This window comes from Pseudonaja textilis, chromosome 1 (assembly GCF_049901715.1).
Source record: "Pseudonaja textilis isolate UNSWEBS1 chromosome 1, rPseTex1.2, whole genome shotgun sequence".
NCBI lineage: Eukaryota > Metazoa > Chordata > Lepidosauria > Squamata > Elapidae > Pseudonaja > Pseudonaja textilis.
In genome coordinates, this window is record NC_141990.1 from 310,389,944 (window position 1) to 310,413,765 (window position 23,822).

At 39.1% G+C, this 23,822-nt stretch overlaps 2 protein-coding genes across 7 annotated transcripts; one reads left to right on the forward strand and one right to left on the reverse strand.

Annotated features, from left to right (window-relative positions):
• Positions 1–514: 514 nt before the first annotated feature.
• On the reverse strand, positions 515–9,097 carry DMAC2L (distal membrane arm assembly component 2 like). Of its 3 annotated transcripts, none has more exons than XM_087922492.1 (5): positions 8,961–9,097; positions 8,154–8,267; positions 3,884–4,092; positions 2,434–2,605; positions 515–681 (listed from the first exon to the last, which is right to left on the reverse strand). In XM_087922492.1, exons 2-5 carry the CDS (start codon positions 8,255–8,257, stop codon positions 567–569), a joined length of 600 nt encoding a protein of 199 aa, XP_087778618.1. In that variant the 5' UTR covers positions 8,258–8,267; positions 8,961–9,097; the 3' UTR covers positions 515–566. The 3 variants fall into 3 exon arrangements, with proteins under 3 accessions (XP_087778618.1, XP_087778617.1, XP_087778619.1); XM_087922491.1 differs by having other exon boundaries at positions 8,830–8,967; XM_087922493.1 differs by lacking the exon at positions 8,961–9,097 and adding an exon at positions 8,826–8,937 and having other exon boundaries at positions 8,154–8,264.
• Positions 8,995–23,822, forward strand: L2HGDH (L-2-hydroxyglutarate dehydrogenase). 4 transcript variants are annotated; one of them, XM_026698774.2, is made up of 10 exons: positions 8,995–9,164; positions 10,202–10,317; positions 11,155–11,306; positions 12,928–13,059; positions 15,186–15,348; positions 17,027–17,061; positions 18,174–18,341; positions 18,851–19,008; positions 19,775–19,906; positions 22,661–23,822. In XM_026698774.2, the coding sequence occupies exons 1-10, from the start codon at positions 9,043–9,045 to the stop codon at positions 22,854–22,856; spliced, it is 1,374 nt and encodes a 457-aa protein (XP_026554559.2). In that variant the 5' UTR covers positions 8,995–9,042; the 3' UTR covers positions 22,857–23,822. The 4 variants fall into 4 exon arrangements, with proteins under 4 accessions (XP_026554559.2, XP_087778614.1, XP_087778616.1 ...); XM_087922488.1 differs by having other exon boundaries at positions 9,013–9,164; positions 11,155–11,311; XM_087922490.1 differs by having other exon boundaries at positions 9,144–9,164; positions 11,155–11,311; positions 15,157–15,348.

Below are 23,822 nucleotides of genomic sequence, written 5' to 3' on the forward strand. Positions count from 1 at the left end.
GGGTTGGACTAGAAGACCTCCAAGGTCCCTTCCCACTCTTTATTCCATTCTAACTTATTAAATATGCTCACCAACGTATTTTAGAGGCCACTTTCTAGCCAAACAAGAACCAGAGAAATGATGTGGCCTCTGGTGTTCAGCTTCAGAAACCTCATCATTAGTTATGCAATATTTATTATTGTGGGTTAGCATCCTCAAATTCCCCCATTATGTATAATAGGAAAGAAATCTTCCTCCCCAAAATTAATTCGCGATACTTTTAATTGTGACTATATGGGCCAGCAATATCTGTATCTATCCCATAATGTCAACTTTCCCCATAAAAACATGAAAGACCCTTAAGAACAGAGACCTATTTCTCATCTTTTCCATTCGTTCTGGGAGTCTGTATCTCACGCGAGGGGAGCATTAGAGCTTAAGGAGCAGATTCTGTGCCCCCGCAGGCTTCCGCCTGCAGCCGCCTCCTCTTACGTTGGACAAGGACTTCCACAATAACCATGGGCTGCTCCGGGGATCGTTTCACAGATTTAATGATGCAAATGATGCCACCTAGAATGGCCAGGATTTCATTCCAAGTCTAATTCCAGCTCAAGTGCTGGCAATGATTTCTTAAGGGACTGAACAGTTTTTTCCTTCTGTTGGATCCCTGGCAGGTCTCTCAGGAACAAATATTCCAGGTTGCTGTTAGAAATTAAAGAATAGGAGAAGGAAGATTACCGTTAGCAAAATAGTTGCTCGGAGGCACAGAAAGCAAAAGGTACCCATTTAACAATACTCACTAGTGTCATCAATACCTTATTTTAAATAGAATAACTGCTACGCCACTCCCCCACCCTCCCCCAAATTTTACAAGCATTTATACAGTTAAACTCATGTTCATGTGTAGTCCTCAACTTACGTCCATAATTGAATCCGACATTTCTATTGCTAAGCCACAGACAATTGTGAGTCTGGCCCCATTTTATGGCCTTCCTTGCCACAGTTATTAATTGAATCACTTCAGTCGCTATGTTAGTAAACACGGTTGTTAAGTGAATTCCGACTTTGCTTATCAGAAAGTTGAAAAGGGTGATCGCGTGACCCTGGCGCAGTGCCACCGTCATAAATATGAGTCAGTTGCCAATCATCCAAATTTTGATCCCATATTCATGGGGACACTGCAACGGTCGTAAGTGGGAAAACAGCTATAAGTCACTTTTTTTTAGTGCTGTTATAACTTTGAAGAATCACTAAACAAATGCTTGTAAGTTGAGGACGATCCATACATTAACTGAAGCAATTAACGTACTGTAAGCTTTCCAGCATAAACCAAGGCAAAAACATCTAGAGATGGTGGCCCCATCAGAATTCTAGACAGACACATGGATCCGTACACATGCTGTGAACAGTCTCTTAATTTCAACAATATAGAATAGTGGTAGCTAACCTTTTGGGGCTCCCGTGCTGATAACTGCGCATGTGCTTGCCTGCTCGTGCTCACGTGCCATCACCTAGAAGGCAATGCACGCGGGCCCCCCCATGCGTCCTGCGCATGTGCATGCAACCCGCGCTTCTGCGCATGCGACCCCCCCCACGCGCCACATGTTGCACATGCGCAAATGTGTCCTGCACTCACCCGCACATGTATGCCAGATATCCAACAATCAGCTGTCAGGCAGGCTGTGCACTCACATGCGCAGTAGACCTTTTCTGGGCGAGTGCTTGCATGCTGGCAGTAATGGCTCTGCGTGCCACTTTTGGCATGCATGCCATAGGTTTGCCACCATGGGTATAGAACATCTGTAGCTCAGGGTTGCACTGTGGGGTTCTTAGTTTTCTCTAAGCTGGGTTGTTTTCCTGCAAATGTAGGCTAGGTATCACCATGAGTGCACAGATCAGTGAAGACTGCTGGTTGTTTATACGTAACAAGTTTCCTACTATAGGTAGTCCTCAACTTACAACTGTTTGTTTAATAACAGTTCAAAGTTTATGGCAGCCTTGGAAAAAAATGACTTGTGACCTGTACTTGCACTTATGACCATCACACCCCCTGTTGTCACATCGTCATAATTCGGGCATTTGGAACTGGCTTGCGTTTACAATTGGTTGCAGCATCCCATGGTCAGGTCATTGCAAATAATGCCGATTGGGGAAGCTGGATTTGCTTAATAACTCTGTGATTTAATTAATAACCATCTGATTCACTTAATGACTGCTATGAAAATCGTAGCAATATCAGGTCCAACTGATTTTAGGACTGCAGTGACGTAGGACAGAAATTCCAATTCTAATTGTGGTTGTAAGTCGAAGTCTACCTGTATGAAGGAAAATAACCAAGCTCAGAGAACACCAAGAGCTGTCTCTAATTTGTCTAGGCTGCAGGAGGGAACACAGCCCATACAATCAACATAACTATTTTATAAATTATAGAGGTGTCTTAATTGTGTTACATACCTGAGCTTATGCAATGCAATGATGCCTTTGTCTGTAACATTCCCACAAGAAATGAGAAACAAACGCAGCAGGCTTTTCTGCAGGTTTGGAGTCTCACTAATCCGTTGTAAGCATGTATCCTCAATGTATATGCACTTGCAAAGCTTTATTTCTTCAAGATGCTTTAGACCATCTGAAATAGCATAATGTCTTTTGTTAAGGGAAGAGATTATTACAAAAAGCTTATGTGAAGGGCTTTTGCTCTTAGCCATATATTGACTAGACTCACATCATTTTAAGTCACAATTTGGTTTGCTTAATTTTAGTTCAGTTTGTTGCATGAACTTGGATATTAAGAATTAAAAAAACGTAATTTAAAACTATTCCATAATATGGAACATGCTAAGTCACTATTTGTTTGCAAACCCAGCAATAACAATAGTAATAGCAAAGCTTCATTAAGTACAGTAAGTGGAGCCTTTCTACTGGCATTAGATAAAATCAAACCATTCTGATCCAGCGAAGTCACATATAATTCAGGATTACAATAATGAATTTGTGCCTTATATATTATATGGGGTGCAATTGAATATGCAAAGTCCCCTTCCCTTACAGTTTTATTTTCACAACTGTGGAGAAAATAGTTTTAACTTCTTATATAAATTTTTAAAAGGTTTTTTTTAAGGAACCTTTGATGAAAGTGATATTCCTCTTCAAAGAAAGGACTATAACTCTGAGAAAATGACCCTGATCAATTTCTAGCATCTCTAGGATTTACAAGCTATTGCCAGTTAGAGACTTAGTTGGACCAATATTTTGACAAAACCAACAACTAATCAGGATTTTTTAAGTCCAGTTTCCTTTTTTGTACAGAACTCTAAATCTTAATGGAGAATATCATGTATTCTACAATCCAAACAAAATCGTATTCTGTTTTGTATTACTTGTAAGGCAAATATATTCCTAAACATAATCCTTCCTAACCTGGTAAGAACCAATTGTGCTTTGCTTGTGCTGGCTGGGCATTATAAGAATTGAAACCAAACTCATTTGGAAGGTAGCAGATCAGGGTAGGTTGCCTGATGTCTCAAAATTACTCTTGATTATCCTGTGAAATAGGTAAAGGAAATTGTAAATGAAATAGGTAAAGGAAATTGTGTTATGGGGAGCGGGGGGATTGTCTTCCTGATTTCAGTAGATACCATCAGGATAACAGTGGTGCAAATGAAATAACTGCTATGCAATATTATTGAAGTGAACTGCCCTTAGGCAGATTTCACCACGTGCAAAAGCAATACACCAAATAGGCTGTAGTTTGTATGATGTCTTTTGCACAATTCTTTAAAAAGGCAAGCTTCCTGTATCGGAGCAACACAAAGGGAATGAGCTGGCAGGCAAATAACACTTTATCAAACAATTTGTCTGGGAATATTTGCAGATTGAATTAGTTATATTAGGCTCCATAACATACCAAAATATTCAAATCCCTTGTTCATGATGCAAGATTCGGTGGCATTGATGGCTTGGATCTTATATTTCTCCAGCGGCCCCATAGGCAGTGCATTATAATCTTGTTGCCATTTGTCATAGCCATGGTAGCGCACCGACGCGCCACACCGAAGGAGCCACTCTGAAGCTGCTCTGTCTGGACCAACAGCCTGGATTCGTTCATGGTCAACTCTGGCAAGAAGGCATAACAATGAGTTCTTTCCACTACATGCAGTATCTTCAAATCAACATAAATGATGTAAAGGACCACAGATTATATTAGTGTTTTGCAAATTGGCAGTTTTAACATGCTGGTTGGAGAATTCCAAGAGTTCAAGTCCACACATCTAAAAGTTGCCAAGTGTGAGAAAACTGGTTTAAAGCTTCATTAAATACAGACAGTCCTCTATTTAAGACCATTCATTTAAAGATGGTTCAAAGTTATGACAGAAAAACGTGATTTATGACCTATCATCACACTTATGAGCATTACACAACCCTCACCCTCCCATGGTCACACTGCAGTTCAGGTTCCTAACAATTGGTTTGCATTTACAACCGGTTGTAATATCCTACGGTCATATGAATGTAATTTTTGACCTACCCAGCCAGTTTCTGATAAAAGACATCAACTGGAAAAGCTGAATTTGTTTAAGAACCATATGACTGCCATAAAAATGATTGTAAAATCAAGTCTGGTCATGACTTGCTAACAGAACTAACAGAAATTATTGTCCTAAGTGTGGTTGTAAGTTGAGGACTACAGTATGCATCTTTATTTAATGGACCGGCTTGAAATAAAAATTCTGGGGATATTTGATAATTAATGGGGATCATGGCAGACAAGGAATTTATTTATTTTTCTGATGTGATCCTGAAGAAACTATCTCCCGTATATAACATTTGTTAATATCCTCTATTGCTTAATGCTAAGAGCATTCAGATGAAATCCACTGTGCCCAAAAATAAGATTTCTCCCAATTAATACAATGCAAATTACAACTCTTTAGGGTTTTTAAACTAGTTTGACCAGTTCACTGGAATATTTATTTACTTATGTATTGCACTAATATTTCACCATAATCATAAAAAAACCTTAGTGGCTCACAAGAGATAGCAAAAATCATTATAAAATACAAAAACATATAACTTGAAACAGCGTCTGCTGTCAATTCCCCTTCAACCCTGTGGAAACGCTCCATTTTTAGCAGTTTCTGGAAGGTCCCTTAAGTTGGGCCAATCAAACTTCCCACAGGAGGCTGTTCCAAAAGGTTGGCCCATAGATAAAAACTGTAACTGGGCTTTGGCCCTCCTGACCTCTCAACCGGCTGCTTTTCTTAGCATGATTTTAGAAACTAGCTGTATTAGTTTAATGTTAGGGTCAGCCTTACATTTGTACACTTTTGTGAAAGAAACCTACTTAAAAAATAAATGTGGTGCGTTATTCATTAAGTAAATCATTGTGTAGGTCAGAGTGGAAAATAGCCTTGGGGGGAAAAGGTTGAAGTTTTCCTATTAATAGACTCCTCTCCCAGCCAAAAGAAAGTTGAGAAGAATACTGCAGATTATATGTAACTTATAAATCATTTCCACCAGTAAGTGTGGGATTCATTCACACAATAAAAAAGACATTTTAGTTTTTGGCTTAATATGCTATATGAATCCAGCCCTTGTGCTTTAAAAACCTTTGTTTCTGGATTAATGCCAGTGGTGGGATTCAAATTATTTTACTACCGGTTCTGTGGGCATGGCTTGGTGGACGTGGCAAGGGAAGGATACTGTAAAATCTCCAGTCAGAGGTGATATTTGCTGGTTCTCTGAACTACTCAAAATTTCCGCTACCGTTTCTCCAGAACTGGTCAGAACCTGCTGAATACCACCTCAGATTAATGCGTTATGAGAACCAAGTTAATTGTAGCCAAATCCAATTATAAATAAACCATGATTTACATATATATATAAACTCAATCTTAATTAGCTGTCTTGAGTGCCCTTTGGTGAAAAGGTAATATATTCAATAAAAATAAAAATAACATAGAAGAGATATACCTTGGAAGTGCATGGACGCAATTTTCAAATAAATACACATTCATTTAAGGTGATACACACACACACACACACTGTTTAAGCAAACCTTAAACCATGACTTGCCTATAGCTTATTGAATAAAGACAATTGCAAAAATAAGACACTGTTTGCAAAACACGATACCTGAGTTCATAAAACACAGTGGGTACAAATGATGCTCTGATTAAATTGCAACACCTGAGCCCCTTTGGCTGTGAATATTTTGGTTTAATCTTAAACTACAACCTCAATCAAGGTCAAGATGAAGTTCCTGCATTTCAAGATAAGCAATGCTTGCCAGTCTGCCCTCAGGAGCCTCTTTTCTAGACTAGGAGTCCCTGCCCCTCACTTGACTTGTTCCAAAACAAAGCACCAGCCTTTAGCATTGAATGTCATTCTGGGTCCCATTAAGTTCTCAGGACATCAAAGGAAATATCTAGTGGAGCTACTATAGTAGTCATGTTGTGAATGCACTCATCAAATGTATCCTAAACCAAAAAAAGTTGCTTAATTCTACTGTAATCAAACAGGAATATTTATTTCCACACTACCTTTCTGTGTAAACCCTCAAGGTGGTTGAAACTACTAAGAATATAAAGGCAACTGAAAACAAAAAAATTAAAATGGCTTTCATCGTGGCCCTGCTCATCTTCTAAAAAGCCCCTATATCAGGGGTGTCACGGCGATGTCACGTGACGTATCAGGACTCCCCCCCCTTTGTTAAACCCAGTGTGGGCGTGGCCTGTGTGTGACGCATCTGGCCCATGGGCCGGGAGTTTGACAGCCCTGCTCTATATGATACTCCAACATTATTCAACTCAGCTCACATTAAGGAAGCAAAACATTTCACCCCCAGAGAGTTTATACATATTAAACGCTATTAGAAGATTGCAATCTCAAGTTTGGTACACAATCTGTGTATTCAGGGATTAAAAAGCCTCTGAGATTTCAAGTTACAAATCAAAGACTGGTCATCCAATCACTCAACCAAAAAGTTCCTGTACACAAAAAGTTATGCTAGGACTCCTGTTCCCACTTCCTAGGAAGCATCCTGCAGTCCTAAGGAGCAATCACTCTTATCATTTGTTTTCCCAAAGCATGCTGAGCAGTAGGATTCTGCAGCTTCAAAAATTTAAAAATGACAGGCTCCTTTATAGCAGAGAGATGTTGCACTTGCGTGAGGTTTAAAGTACTTGTATTGAATCATAACAAGTGCACATACCCCCAATTAATTTCAATATAGGAAAAACATCAAAGATTACTCGTACTACTATATATGAGATAGGATTACCAAGTAGATATGAGCTTACAACTCACATTTTTCTATCTGAGATACAAACAGCATCTACTTTCCCTTCCACAAATCTATATAAAAGCAAAATACTACTCACACATCATCACAAAATCTCCAGAACAGTAAAGCCTACAAACTTGAAACTTGGCACGTATGTTCCTCTTGGCTTCTAGGTGCTCACTAAGAAAGGATTTTTCAAAATGGCCATCAGAGCATTAGTATTTTGTATATTATTATTAACACTTCGATGCTAAGGAATTCTACTCCCCCCTCCCCACCTGAAATGAAATCTGTTCCAAATGCAAAACATAAGCAGAGAAGTTTTAGTTTCACAGCAGCAACCATCTTTAGGACAGAACAGTTGAGCTAAGCCATGCCCAGGCTCCTTGCTGTCTCCTTGCTCACATAGCAAATACTGTTTCAGTTTCCAGACAGCCCTCAAGTCTCTCGCACGCTGACAGGATGCTAGCCAGATGAATATCAATGGATGCTGGTTGGCAGAGGCAGAATTTTTTTCTCCTTATTTTCCTCCCGCAAAACTAAGCCTGATCACAGTTTTGTAGTGAAGCATGGGTATTCAGCTAGTTTTCCATGAAACCAAAAGTCAGGAGCGCAGCTTTAGGGATTCAGAAGTCTTGGGGTTCGCAACCTTCCCTTAGAAAGTGCCTCCTATGGCAGCTGCCTTCCTTAACCTAATGGTCATGTCAACCTGGAAAATTGTTCATACTTTCATGAGGGAGCTGAGAAAATTCAAACCCCAGCTCACTCTTAAAGAGTGCTGCAGTTCTCAAGGCTGGTTCAGAAGGCAATCAAATGGGCAACTAGTTTCGGCCGGCACTGTACAAACAACTTATTATGGAAACAACTTTATTTATCTTGCCTGCGTTCTTACTGATTGAACACTGCATTTAGCCATCCCCAGAAATGCCTCCGCAGACCACCAGGCGGCTCCCTCTTCAACCATTTTGTTTGGCGTATCAGCACTTCCGTCAACATCGTGTAACTTCTGAAAAAGATGGTAGTAATGACAGCTTAGTGGATTTCCAGAAATCAGTCACATTACTCCCATCAGTAACTTCTGACCCAGGATAACGAGCTACACATAGGTTGTATTTGCACAAAAAAGAGCATTGTGGTTCAGTGCAGTCCGTTAACCTAGCCATGATCTGGGCCCTATCTCTATTACAACATTGCGGCGACTTAGCAGTTCTCTCCGTAGTTGCAAACAAGGAAAGGGGCAAAGGCTGATGGGGGAAAAAGGCTCAGACGTTTGGGGCTCCTGGACTGTAGAAGGCAAAAGTCCCTTCCTCATTTCTCCTTCACTCCACCATTTAGACCTTCAGCCCCGCACGGCAATTGAACCACGATGGGAGAGTCTTCCCCAGCCCAGATCCCGGCTGATGGCCCTGGAATTAGGACCGCCTTGGCAAAGCGAGGAGGGCTCCTGCAAAGAGGATGGAAGGAGGTTGCAAGAGCATCCAACAACGGGATGAGATTGCAAGCTGGCAAAAAGGCCGCCCCGACCTTCCCTCCCCGCATGGGAAGCCATGGGAAGTGGGGAAACGCACCCCGGGCGGGCGCTGCGGTGCTTCTGGCGTCCGCCTCTGCGGGATTCCTTCAGTCGTAGCGGGCCCGCCCTGCGCGGCCTCCGATCTGCTTCTAACTGCCCCCTCCCCCCGCTCCACACGCACATACACACCCGCAGGGCCCGATCTGTAGTGGGCGGAGGAGGAGGAGGAGTCGGGCAGACTGGCTCGTTCGCCCTCCCGCCAGAACTCGCAATGATCCCGGCGTGGATTCGGGCCGTTGGCGGGGCCTGGCGCCCTTGTTGGGCCGGGGGTCGGGCGGGGGGTCGGGCGATGCCCTCGCGGCCTCTCAGCGCCGACAACGGCCGACGGAGGAGGTGAGGCGGCTGTCGAGAGCTCCGCGGAGGCGCAGCTCGGGCGTAGGTCCTGGCCCGCGAGGCCCGTACTCTGTGCCACCACCCTCCCACTTCCCCAGGGCAGCAGCCTGCAGCACCGAGCGCGGGGGCTCTGCCGTCATAACTTTTACAGCCGCTGAAAGTCTGTGGAGATTCTCAGTCACCCAGGTCATGGTTGTGCTTTTTCAGTGCTTTTTCAGAAGGCAACTGGAGATTCTTGTTTTTTTTCCTTTGAAGACGTTTCACTTCTCATCCAAGAAGCTTCTTCAGCTCTGATAGGATAGTGGGGAATGGAAAGATTTATATTCCTTGCGGACAGCTGGTTATTGGGGTCGTTGAAACACTTAGGGATTTATCTGTGTCCTCAGGGTCACCTGAGTAGTGCTCCTGGTTCTGTAGACACTAATTGTTTTTTCCTCTAGAAATCCATTCCTACTCCCACACCTTCCAAAGGGTGTTCATCCCAAATTGTATAGCTAAAAGTCTGTAGCGATTCTCAGCCATCCAGGTTCATGAGCAGCCCCTGCAGACACTCAACAGAGGAAGTTCAAGTTTTCCTCTTGGGGGGGGGGAGGCCTCAAAGGGAAAGAGAAGCAGCACAATTTAAAGTAATGCCCCCAGCTTAAGTATCTCCCTTTATTGGAATCTGAGATGAAACTGCACCAGCTCTTAGACACCTCTGTTTCCATGCCAGGATCAACAATTTGCACAGTAAAGTACTACTAAATAATTAAGAAATTGGCTGATTTTACAGATTACACTTAAACCCTAATGAGCTTTGTCTGGCTGACATGTGTAGCATGTTGGGTGGATCCTGCTATTTTAAGCCACAGGTTTAGCTTGCATGACCCCAGGCAGTTGTGATTATGCAGCAGACCATGATTATTTAATATGTGGCTTAATACGGGAATCATTCCTAATAACCATAAGCCATTATAGTTCATAATAAAAACAAAGTGGTAAAGTTGAATTTTTAAATTTTCTGGTTTTGCAAATGATCTTTTCAATTTTTTTGACAGTACCTTTGATGTGGTTGTCATTGGTGGTGGAATTGTGGGTCTAGCATCAGCCAGGGAGCTTAGCCTGCGCCATCCGTCTCTTGTTTTTGCAGTACTTGAAAAAGAAAAGGAATTAGGTATGATATCTGAAATTGATAAAATAGTTGACAGATTTCTGTATTGTTTCCACTGATATGTTTAACTTATAGGTACAGTATTCCTTTAGTATTAAATGTTTAGTGATTGCCTTGTTTAACCACAGTTTGCAGTTACGATGGTTCGTGACCAGTCCTTGGATTTACAATCTTCATAGGTCTAAAAAGCAAAGGAAAGCTGAAGTAAAAGCATAAGCACAAGTTATGGTTTCATTTAATGACTACTTAGCTTAATAACCAAGTTGCTGGTCTCAATTGTGGCTGCTGAATGTGAACTACCTCTATTTCAGGTAGATATACAATCCATTAAAAATCTTTTTGATGGGCCAATTTTACAACTCATTCGTCATAAGACAACAATAAAATTCCTACTAATGTTATAATTTCTTGGGGCCACTCAATGGAAAATCGATGATTTCTAGGATATGGATTTTGTTGCCTACGTAGTTTCTATAAGTTTCTGACAAATGGAAGCCCATCATATCTATATAGTTTCCTGTATATCATAGTTTTGCATAGGACATTCATAGCTGTCAGAAAAAAAATCAGGAACAGATCATGAAAATAAATGTCTATTTTTTATTTGCTTGATATTTTAGTTTGCGTTTCTTAAATCTTATTGCTTAACATAAATGTTTATATTTTGATATTATGCATGCTTATGTGGCTCTTATGCTTGTGTCTATTTTACCTTGCTATCTTTTCTAGAACTAAAAATGAAATTACATAAAATAATATTTATTTTAATAATATTTTGATTAACAAAATATTGTGTGTATTAGATGATCAATCAAACAATAGATGTAACTTTCTATTTAGCTCTCCATCAAAGTGGGCATAACAGTGGTGTTATTCACAGTGGAATCTACTATACACCTGGATCCCTAAAAGCTAAGTTGTGTGTAGAAGGAGCTGTTCTCTGCTATGAATATTGTGACCAAAAAAGAATCCCATATAAACAATGTGGCAAGGTACGGTAAGTGCCGAAATTTTTCCTGCTAATCTTATACAGCTTCAAATACAGTTGATTAAGTTACTTAATTTTCTTGGGGTGGCTTGTTCTAAATGATTCTAAAGAGAAGCAGACTTAATCATACTATAACTCTAATGCACTTGATTTATTATTATTATTATTCAAACAGGAGAATTGGCCCAAGAATCATATGATAGATACCCTATTCTTCCCTATTCTGATTTTTTTTCATTACTATTTTATAATCACTGAAACAGCGTTCCAGTCATTATATAATTTGTAGTCTTCAGAGTTACACAGAATGAAATGTTACTGATTAGTCTTTTCCATAATTGTTATATAGTAACATCAGAAACCAATATATATATGCTTGTATGTGTATATTTCTTATGAGTATGATTGTGTTAACTCCATTTCCCTTGTTCCCTTGCTTTATTGCTATTTTTACATTTGCAATAGCAGTATATATGAACACAATTCAGCAGATCTATCTTAGAATAATTGTGTCCTTTGAAAAAACAAAATTATATGTCAGTTTATTTTGATGGTAGGGATGGGTGACTAATGTGACATCTCCTAAAACTGCAGCTGTTTACAATCAAATCTAATGGGGAGCAATATGAGTGCTGTTTAAATTGGCAGAAAGAAAGTACAGATAGTTTTACTCAAAGGAAGGCATTCAAGATTATGCATGCTTATGTGATTACCTGAGTAACACTATGCTTTAAAAAGAAATTTCAACCATAACATACAGTACCAGGTTGTTTGCACTAGTTCATATACGGTAACTACATTCTTCCAACTGTCCCCAAAATAAATTCTAAATTCAATGTCTGGTTTTTTGTACCTTTGAGTCAGTTTCTGACACTTGGCAAGTCCTTGCAGTTTTCTTGGCATGATTCTTTTTCATAAATGGTTTGCCACTGCCGCCTTCCCAGGGCTGAAGGAATGATGAGCCCCAGGTGACCCAGCTGGCTTCGTGCCTAAGGCTAGAACTAGATTTTTTTTTCAACATGGCCACGCAACTGGTAAATTCCTCAAATTTCATGGTGAGCTCTGATCCAAATTCTAACTAAGCCTCACCTTGCTTAGCTTTGAAGCCTAAACAAGCTAGTTGCTGCCACCTGCTGAGTCAACAAAGGTATTTAGTGGTGGCCTAATGGTGAACAAGATAAGATAAAACTGTTCTGTTTTCCCTAAGTGTTTGGAGTGGATACTGAAAAAACACTTGGTATAATGCAGATCGTTTTCTTTTGTGATAAGAGAAAAATCAGTCCAATACTTACATCATCCAGAGGAGGAGCAAGTATATAATACTTGTAGCCAGTTCAGCTTTAGCTGACAATTACTTTAAAGAGCAAGAGACTGACTTCTTCTATGGTTATTTGATTCAAAGAAATCAAGAGTCAGTAGTTTTTTATCAAGAAAGAATATCAGCAAGGAAAGATCCCTCTGGCTAAATAAAGTTATAAAGCACAATTAATTTATATTGCAATCTTAATTGAAGTCTAATCAAATATTAATTCTGTTTCACACTTCACAGTGTGGTTATCTCGTGTTGTTCCTCCGTGGTATTTTTTTTGTTCTGTGGTTGCTCTAGTTTCTTATTTCCTTGGCAGCTGATTGTTGCAGTTGAACATGAAGAAATTCCAAGACTCAAGGCACTTTATGAAAGGGGGACACAGAATAATGTCCGGGGGCTGAAACTAATCTCTCCCAAAGAAATACAAGCCAAGGAACCCTATTGTCGGGTAAGCTGCTTCTAATCTTTTATCTAAGATTTATCTAATCTTTTCTGTATAAATAACTTGTTAAATGTTAGATGGTACTGGGCAAAGTCTAAAATCACTATCTCTATGCAGTTTAACCATAGTAGTGAATTCAATTAAAGTTTATATAGAAAATTAAATATAGGATTTCTGATTTCCAGGATCCTGCTTTCTCTTTGTGGAAGAGAAGACAAGTATACTACTTGCATTTCCCAATTTTTCAATTTCCGACATCATTTTCCTCCTTGTCTCTGGAGAAATCTTTTGAGGTCTTTTCTGGCATTTTTTGTTCACTTTCACCTGAATAGATGGCTCAACTGTTGTTTATAGACTTGAAGAGTTTTGGCAGCCCATTGAACAGACCTGGAAGATAATACATATTCTCTCACATCATATCAAATCTGCATGTTCTAACCTTAGTTTTTCACATTTGGGAATTACACATCACTAGAGTGCACCTCTTCTTCTTCAAAGTGGATCCTACGTTTTTTTGACTTATCAGGGCCTGAGTATCTTCCATCCTGTTCCATGAAGCTGGGGTTGGAAGGTGGAAACCATGCACTGGCTTCTAGAGTTCCTCTTGCTTCTCTGGGTCCTAAGCTTTTGTTCCTTCTTGTGCTCTTTGGCATTCCTATCATTTCTCTGCCTCTGCTGAGTTGCTTTACCCATCATAGTAAACAAAATTTTACCTTCCCTCATGTCTGACGATACAGTATATAAACTACTAGCTAGATATCTGTGCTTCGCTACGAAAACGAATCGGGCTTCGTTTTGGGGGAGGAAAATAAGGAGAAAAAAATTCTGCCTCTGCCTACCAGCATCCATTGATATTCATCTGGCTAGCATCCTGTCAGTGTGCGAGAGACTTGAGGGCTGTTTGGAAACTGAAGCAGTATTTGCTATGTGAGCTAGAAGGAGATGAGGAGCCTGGGCATGGCTTAGCTCAACTGTTCTGTACTAAAGCTGGTTGCTGCTGTGAAACTGAAACTAAAACGGAAACTCCTCTCCTCTGCTTGTGTTTTGCATTTGGAACAGATTTCTTTTCAGGTGGGGAAGGGGAGTAGAATGCCTTAGCATCAGAATGTGTTAATAATAATATACAAAATACTAATGCTCTAATGGTCATTCTGAAAAATCTTTTCTTAGTGAGCACCCAGAAGCCAATGTGCCAAATTTCAAGTTTGTAGGCTTCACAGTTTTAGAGATTTTGTGAGGATGTGTGAGTGGTATTTCGCTTTTATATATATAGATTCATTCCTTTATGTTCTCTTCTAATGACACAAGCTTCCACTTCCAGCAGGCATGGTTTGAGTTTTCTGTTAGAATGACAAACCTTCACACCTTACAGATCACCATGAAGTTTTCTTCACTGTTCATGTTGCTTGGAGTTTCTCATGTAAAACTAACATGCTCATTTATTTTGGTTATATGTATCCAGGTATTATTTCTCTGGAAGAGCTCTAGCTGAGGCCATATTCTCTTCCCAGTCGGGTCTGTGGCTGTTCTGGAGTCAGTAACTCATAGTAGTTTTAATCAAGCCCCAGCATGTCCTTAACTTTTACCTCAAAAAGAAAAGCAGGTCCGCTCTTCAAAGTCTCCAACCACCATACCCAGTCAAAAACAAGAGTCCATCTTCTTTTCTTCTTTGTCTGTATCTTCTCCTTTGGTATTCTAGGCAAAATCCTCCAGTTTGCTCTCCCAGACTGCAAATGCCTACTAATCAATGCTTGATTTCCAAAAATAAGCGTCAATCCATACATGTCACTCTTCAGTATTTTACCTCATCAACTATCTTTACTGATTGTTGGTTACAAAGATAGGAATGGTATAGATACTTGCACTGGGGATGTCAGATGGTCCTGTTCTAAAGTTTTCTTGAACAACCCATTTTGGCAAACATTAGTCAAGTGCCACTTTCATGTGCTTTTAAATTGTCCTGTCATTCCTTGCCAATAAGCAGCACAATCTGAGTAAGCACCTAGACCTAATAAGCATGTAGGCTGCCTTGCTGAAAGTTGCATTGATTCAAATGGCCCCTTTGTGTCTTCTTTGTTCTTTCAATATTGATCCTGTGAACAGATGTGTTGTCCCTGCGTCCACCTTTTCAGGGGTTGATGGCTCTGGATTCCCCATACACCGGCATTGTGAACTACAGGCAGGTGGCCCTAGCCTATGCTGAAGATTTTCAGACAGCTGGAGGTACTATATTGACAGAGTTTGAGGTGGAACACATGGATATGGCAAAGGAAAGTGCTGAAGGAAGTAAAGAAGGTAATTTGTAATAAATCATTTGTTTCTGACACCTCTATAGTTATACACTTCCCCAATGTTCTTTGGAATTTTCCTCTCAGGATTCACTGTAATATGCAGACCTTGAGCTCAACATGTATTAATTTAGTTTAGTTTACTTGATTGTCATTTCACCTTGTATAATGAAATTAAATACCATCTTCGGTGTACATTATGACTATGAAAATAAACACAAACACACATCCTTCACATTCTATACATTGAATTGAAAACCCCTGATATTGCATTAATATTGCACTATACAGTAGAATTCAATAGAGCTACTGCCCTGGGATAGAAGCCGTTTTTCAGCCTATTTGTCCTTGTTTTTATTATTCTGTACTGTCTGCCGGATGGTAATAGTTCAAAAAAAGGGTGCCCAGGATGACATGGATCTTGAAGGATGTTTTTGACTTTCTTAAGGCAGCAGGAGCTATAAATCTCTTCCAAAAGAATTAGAATTAGAATTAGAATTAGAATTAGAATAGAATAGAATAGAATAGAATAGAATAGAATAGAATAGAATAGAATAGAATAGAATAGAATAGAATACTTTATTGGCCAAGTGTGATTGGACACACAAGGAATTTGTCTTGGTGCAAATGCTCTTAGTGTACATAAAAGAAAAGATACATTTGTCAAGAGTCAAGAATCATCAAGTACAACACTTAATAATAGTCATAGGGTACAATAAGCAATTGAATCATACTAGGAAACAGTCAATATAAATCATAGGGATACAAGCAACAAGCAGAGAGGACAATTAAGATGGTGTTCCCAAGAGTGTGTCCACCAGCATTCCCCTTGCAGCCCCAAGGTACAATGCCTAAGGGACCTATTTCATCTCCTAAAACTCTTCAAAAAACAAACGTTGGTCCCTTCAGTTTTTAGAATACATCTTTTTTGATGTGCCATGCAAAATCCAGAGTAGCCTATAGGCGGACACAAATTTAAGCTACAACAAAGTTTATTTCATTTGACCTTAGTATGTACGAACCAGCCCAATATACCATGTGCAATCAACCAAGGTTAAAAAAAATTCCTGACTTCGCACAGTCCATGCCCGAAATGGCTTTCAGATAGAAGGTCCATATAGAGAGTGGGGAACTGGGGAGATTATTGCTTCCCGTTATTCAGTACTGCTTATAAGCACTATGTGCTTAGAGCTCGAAGCATTGTTAGAGACCCCACACACCCACTTCACAATCTGTTTCTGTTGCTCCCCCTCCGGGGGGAATTTTTGAAGTATTTCTAGCAGTACTACCAGATTCTGTAATGGTTTTGTTCCCTATGCCATCTGTCGCAGGATTAGTTTTTCTTGCCATGTACATGAATACATCCGAACTAGACTGTGTTGTCTCTCTCTCTCTGTCTCTCTGTGTGGGTGTGTCTATATGTGTCTATAGGTTTTTTTGTCATGCTTATGTAGTGTATATTGGAGGTATAGTGTATATATAGTGTATACAACTTTGAGAGCTGTAAGCAATGAAATTTCATTTTAATGTACACCAATTAGTATACATTTAAAGTGACAATAAAGTTATTCTAAGTCTAAGATGAGCCCACTTTCTCTTCAGAAACTATCATTTGGGCTTTCATTTTGCACAAGGGATAAAACAATTGCTCCATAACCCATTTAAATTCATCTTATTATTTGTAGGGATGAAATATCCAGTTGTTGTTAGAAATTCAAAGGTAAGATAATCATTCAATTCAATTTTTTAAATACATATATTTGACCTTCTGGTTTTTTTTTTAACTTACTAAACATAAAAAATGATTTTACCTTAATTGCTGCTTTAGTAAGTTAATACTTTAGTTATTTTTATATTATACTCAGTTTAGAATGCCAGTTTGTATATCAATTTAAATCACAGAGTTTTTGCAGCGATCAAATAGAAAGATGTAGAATATTATAGTAAAAATGACATCTACAGAGTGATGCATGTACGGAATTTATTATTAATTTGTTAGCAAAGCACCATCAGCATCTGCTTTTTATAATAACAAATACATTCCAAAGTCTTTAAACATATCTTTGATATCAAAAATGAAGGTTATTATACCTGTGTATGTTTTTTCCAGCCATCTTTAATACATCTTCTGAGTTCATCTCTAAGGAAATCTGCAAACTGAATTAATATACAAAATAGCATTCAAGATTGAGGGAAAAGAAGAGTGTAATCTTCACTGAAAGGATAGATATATACTAAAAATTATTTGATGGAGATTTTCCTTAGTCCTCTACATAGAAAAGCAAACATAATTCTTAATATCTGAAAATATTTGATAAAGATAATAACCACATTACGAAGCATTACAAAGACACGGTTCTAGCAGTTTTTACAAAAATATAAAGTTCTAACTGCGCCTATTCATTAATTGCTTAAGGCTTCTCATTTCCCAAGAAGCTCTGACTTCAAATGCAGGTAGTCCTGTCATGTGGAGTTGCTGGACTTCTGGCCTTTTCCATTAGCTAAGGCAGGGGTCCCCAAACTTAGCAACTTTTAAGACTTATGGAGTTGAAGTCCACAAGTCTTAAAGTTGCCAAGTTTGGAGATCTCTGGGCTAAGGTATCACTTGTTTGGCCAGACTAGCTTTCTCCAGAAGTTCTCTCTCTTCCTAAAAGACTTACCTTTGATTTGAGCTTCTATTTCAGAGTAAAAAGTTCATGTCCTGGTATGAGGTCAGTTCATACATAAGGAGCAGATTGAGCATAGAGGAAAAATCTTCAGAGGAATTGTTTGCTTTTGAAATTGTGTTAGGTATGCTATAGTTGAGGTAAACTTGTGCTGCTTTTGTCACAGGGGAAGGAAGTCCGATGCCGCCATCTTGTGTCCTGTGCAGGACTTTACTCGGACAGACTCTCCCAGATCAGTGGTTGTGACCCAGAGCCCCGCATTGTGCCTTTCCGGGGAGATTATTTGGTGCTGAAGCCAGAGAAGTGCTATTTAGTTAAAGGAAACATTTATCCGGTATATAATTTCTCACTACTTCCATTTATTGGGCAGAAGAAGAAAAGCCTTGAGGGGTTTAAGGCACTATAGGTATTGCAAAAAGTTATTTAAACTTTAATAGCCCTTAAACTTAATAGAAAGTGTCTCAATTCCATTTCCAAATCACTGCCGTTTATTTTCCTTTACTCTGCCTTTCTTTTTAAAAAAAATCCTCTTATTTTGTTATGTGTAATTGAAATGGGCCATTTAGGCCTTGATTCCAACACCTTGATTCATGCAGGAATTCAAATTAAAGCATCTCTGGTAGGTGGCCATCTCACTTCTACTTAAAACATATCCAATGAAAAAGAGCCACTATTTCTTTGGTAAAATTGGCTCCATTTATTCTCTGTATCTCTTTACAGTTAAATGGGAACTTTTTAAAAAACTGTTTTATAGTTTGTACATATGCGATTCAGACATTCAGTACTTTTCTACGTCAAATGAATTTTTATTTAGGACTTGTTCTGTCTGTTTTGGTATGACAGGTACCTGATCCCCGTTTCCCCTTTCTGGGCATTCATTTTACCCCACGGATGGATGGTAATGTCTGGCTTGGGCCAAATGCAGTCCTTGCATTTAAACGAGAGGGCTACAAGTTTTATGACTTCAGCATTCAAGATTTTATAGATGCAGCTGCTTACAGGTAATCTTTTCCAGTTAGTATGCCTTCCCTTGTTTTTCTGTTACTTGAGTATTACCTGTGAGCATTGCAAGAAGACTTATACGGTTTGCGGTGGGAAATGTGGGAGAGGACTGAGAGTGTGGTTCAATTCAGGTTGTATGGTAAGTAATATTGTGTTTAGGAATGTTGGAAGAAAAAACAAATACAAATATTGACCCTATAAAAACCGATAGTTCCCTAGAACCATTTGTATCATCTGAAGAAACATAAGCAGCAGGAGAAAAACAAAAAAATGGATAAGATTGCTTATGTATTTAACAAAAATATAATTGTTTTACTAGATAAAAATGAACTAAAATCATATTTTTATTCAGAACAATTACAAAAACAGCATCACAAGAATGTAAAAATGTGGCATAAACATTTTAGGTAAGTCCTCTTAATTAGATATGTAAAGTAAAAACCAGCAGAATAATTAAAGGCTTAAATCAAGATGATGATATTAATCCCAGTGCAGTATTTCTTAGCTTCAGGCTACAGCACTAAAATGACTTTGTTACTACTGATCTAATTCCTTCAGTGTAATTAGGATGCGATTATTAGTTTGTACTTTTAGTTGTTTGCATCTAATCTATGAACACACAGAGACACATCCACATTTATTTACTATATTTCTATACTGATGTTTTCCAAGGTCTCCTTAGAGTTTATAGAATTATGGATGATGAGAGAATTTAACCTTCGCCAACCAGTTTGCAATAAACGGCTCCCTTTTTTTTCCTCCCAGTGGCTTATGGAAACTAGTGCTGAAGAATTTTTCATATGGGGTGGGTGAAATGTACAGAGCATGTTTTCTAAATGCCCAATTGAAGCAGCTGCAAAGAATCATCCCTGAAGTTACCATCAATGATATTCAGAGGTAAAACAAATTTAAAATTGCTGAGATAACACGAGTGGGTTTTCCCCCACCTTGGTTGAATATGTTTAAGAATTTTGAAGAAGCAACTCCATGATAAACAGGTCACACCAGAAAAAGCATTTGATGAAAACTAGTCCAACATAGCTACTACTTTTCTTCTACTGCCATGAGGTTCAAAATTACGATACACATTTCCCTTCTGTTTCTTAGTCAAATACAGGTACTCTATGAGTTATAACTATTTGTTCAGCAACTGTTTGAAGTTAGGATGGCACAGAATGAGTGGTTCTTATTCCCTGAAGTTACGGCTGTTCAACTAACCCTGCAGTCATGTGATCAAAGTTTGGTTGCTTGGTATCCCACCTGCCCGTATGACCACAGGGATGACTCATTTCCCTCCTACTTACCTCCCCCTCTCCCCAGTCTGTGTCCTGGTGCCCTGCCCTCCACATTTCTTGCCACTCTGTGCTCCATCATTGTAAGAGAGAAACTGGCAGAACCGGGGAAGAAGTCAAATGAGGAATCAGTTTAGACTCTCTAGGCAGTCACAAGAGAACAAAGTCCAACCTCCCCCTTTGAATATTGTTGAAACTTACATAGCTGCAAACCATTAGTTGAGAAGATTCCTGTGCTTAGGCTTGAGCAGTAAATCAGCAAATTTGAACCCCTTCACATTTGAAATTGGTTCTTTGTGCCTGACAGTTTTCCCCAGTTGACTTTCACCATTTTCTTGCTCCTGCTGACCAAGCACACTGGTTTCTTTGCAAGACTTGTGGAAGAAAGCCTCACATGGCCGCAGCCACTTTGTGAAGGGTCCAGGCCAGGTATACTTTGTCAGCAGGGGGAGCAAAAAAATTGAGAAATACAGTTGGGGTAACGGAGTGTGGGCTGTAGGGCAGCAAAGGTGACTGGCAGGGCCACTCTGAGCTGTGGCTTCATATCTCTCTGAAGTCGGGAAACTGCAGTTCAGTGGAGTGGCTGAGGCTGCACACTGTGGCTGTAGCTTAGGGATTTCTTGCAGCCCAGAACCACAGTATGCCAAGGAACCCTTGAGCCACAGTATAGCAAGCAGTCCCACAAGACAGGGTGTAGGGCAGCTAAAAGGGCGCTAATAATGGGGATTAGGCAGTTGAAGGGAGTTGAAGAGGAGGCAATCCCTTACCTTGAAAGAACTGAGGTTGGAAGCTGGGAGGGACAAGCCAAGAATGCCCTGGGTCTGTGTCTTAATGACCAGATACAGAAATATACCTACATATGCCAGAGCCATTTTTTAAAAAGTATGCATCTAAACCACAAATTAGATTTTAAAGCAGGGGTGTCAAACTCAATTTCATTGAGGGCTGCATCAGGATTGTGTTTGACCTTGTGGAGGGCTGGTGGGCATGGCCAGCTCAGCGACACTCAAAGAGGCTCTGTTTTTGTCATAACGGCCTCCTGCAGCCTTCTGCCAGCAAAAACAGAGCCCGTAAAGGTACACAGCCCATCCAGGCTCTGATTTTGCTGGCAGAGGCATCGTAGGCCAGTCCTTCACTGTTTCCAGGGTGGGCCCACAAGCCAGTTCTAAGCACCCTGCAGGCTAGATCCAGCCCTCAGGCCTTGAGCTTGACACCCCTGTCCTAAAGTAATAAAACATATTGCTAACAGTGTGTGGCAATAAATCCTGGATTTGGCCATGTTGAGTTTGTTTGTAATTTAAACTAAGTGTGCACTTTGAAGCAGGATACATAATCTGTACTGTACAACTGGGCACAGCTGCTACAATCTTTCCAAAAGGTTGCTAAGCAGTAATTTTTAATATGATAAAGTGAGGATGTTAAATAAAAGATGCTGCAATGGTCATATGGAAAAAAAGATCATAATTCACTTTTTTTAGTGTCTTAATTTTGAACAGTCACTAAATGAATGGTTGTAAATTGAAGACTACCTGTATTAGGATTGAAATTTTATTTCAAAGATCCAGTTGCAACAATTATTGAATTTCCAGATCAATTCAATGCATCAAATCAAATAAATTGCTTGATTCAAACATTCTGCACACATGTATATTTTATTATTTAAATTGAATTGATCCTTTGAACTGAATCTTTGAATTAACCTGATTTATTAGTAATAACCTATTAAACTTGTAGATTTAATACATTTTGTCTAATCAAACTTGAATGATTCACAAACCCACAGTAATTATATATATTTTATTTTATTTATATTTTATGTTTCTGGACCACCCATCTCCCTCAAGAAAGGTCTTTATGTCTTTAATATGATGCAGTTATCAAAATCAGTTTTTGTCCTGACCCAATTTTCTTTTTTTAATCTGACACCATCCAATTTTTGGAGTACAGTCCTTTGTTTACAATTTAAATCCCAAATGCAAACCCTGAGCCCTTGTGCAACTGAATTTAAAGAAACAAACCTTGTAAGGGCTTCTCTTGATTAGCCTCTCAGTTGTTAGCTAAAATCAGGTGTGTTTAATCAATCATCTGTAAACAATCAGGATAAACTTATTTCTCTAAAAGTAACAAAATTGTACATGTAAATTTTGCCCACAAATGATTGCCAGAGTTATTGATGTCAGGGGATTCTTTTGTTTCATTTGTTTTACAAATGTGTTATTGGTCTATGAGTCACAAGTTTTATTCTGTTCTATAATTAACTATGACAATGCAGTAATTGTCTTGTCTCATGTTAAGTCACATTGGTGAGGGGGCAATTATCAAATTAAATATTGAATTTTTAATGCCTTTCTTTTTGCAGAGGACCTGCTGGGGTCAGAGCTCAAGCCTTGGACAGTGGTGGGAACTTGATTGATGATTTTGTGTTTGATAGTGGAACTGGAGACATTGCTGCTCGAATACTCCATGTCAGGAACGCCCCTTCACCTGCTGCCACCTCCTCCCTTGCCATTGCAAAAATGATAGCCAATGAGGTGGAGAAGAGATTCACATTGTGACTGGACAGTGAAGACTTGGGCCTCTTTGCTCCCCCTCCTCCTAGCTACTGTGACAGTCAAAGAAAAAAAGGGCTGCTTCCTGTTTGGAAACAGAGGATTAAAAAAAAGAATCACCTATTAGTTTGCCATACAAAACCATCAAACTTGACCACGATCAGTATCACAGTACTGAAACTATTTAAAAGGATAGGAAGATCCATTAACTGTTATATTAACTTTGTTAAAGGAAAATTATGTTTATATATTAGAACAATTAGCAAACCAGAATCTTCCTCCTTTTCCTTAAGAGGTCGCTTGTGTCTGAATAAAGTTTTTTCCAAATAGAGTAATAGGAAGACTAGACCAAGAGAGCCAGTTTTGCCTAGGTTTCTGTTTCTTATTTGCACAAAGAATCAATGATGGGCTTAGTATTTTAAAAAATACTTGAGCAAGCAAAAGATGTAGACTTTTCTTCAATCTTAGAATCATCTGAAAAAAGTGGAATCAATAAACTGTCCATTGATCATGGTATCAGTAGGAAAGAATATTTGTGCACTGATGATGTTACCTGATTGGGTAATGATATGAATGAATTTTTTATTGGCCAAGTGTGATTGGACACACAAGGAACTTGTCTTGGTGCAAATGCTCTCAGTGTACATAAAAAGAAAAGATACATTCGTCAAGAATCATAAGGTACGACACTTAATATAGTCATAGGGTACAAATAGGCAAACTATATATAACTGGTGTCATCTTTAGCAGAAGTTATGCTGTGAACTTCCAGAAAAAAGATATCAGTCAAGCATCTTTGGTCTCCAGTTTTTATTTTTAGCAAAGGAATGCCGACAAAAATACAAGCAACTGTTGGCCAGAAGTAAAGTATTGCAGGATAATGCAATACTTTACCCTTACCAAACTCTTTGAGGAAAAGGACCAGGTTGCAAATACTGCTAGTAAAACATGGCTTTTGTCTTTCCATGTAAA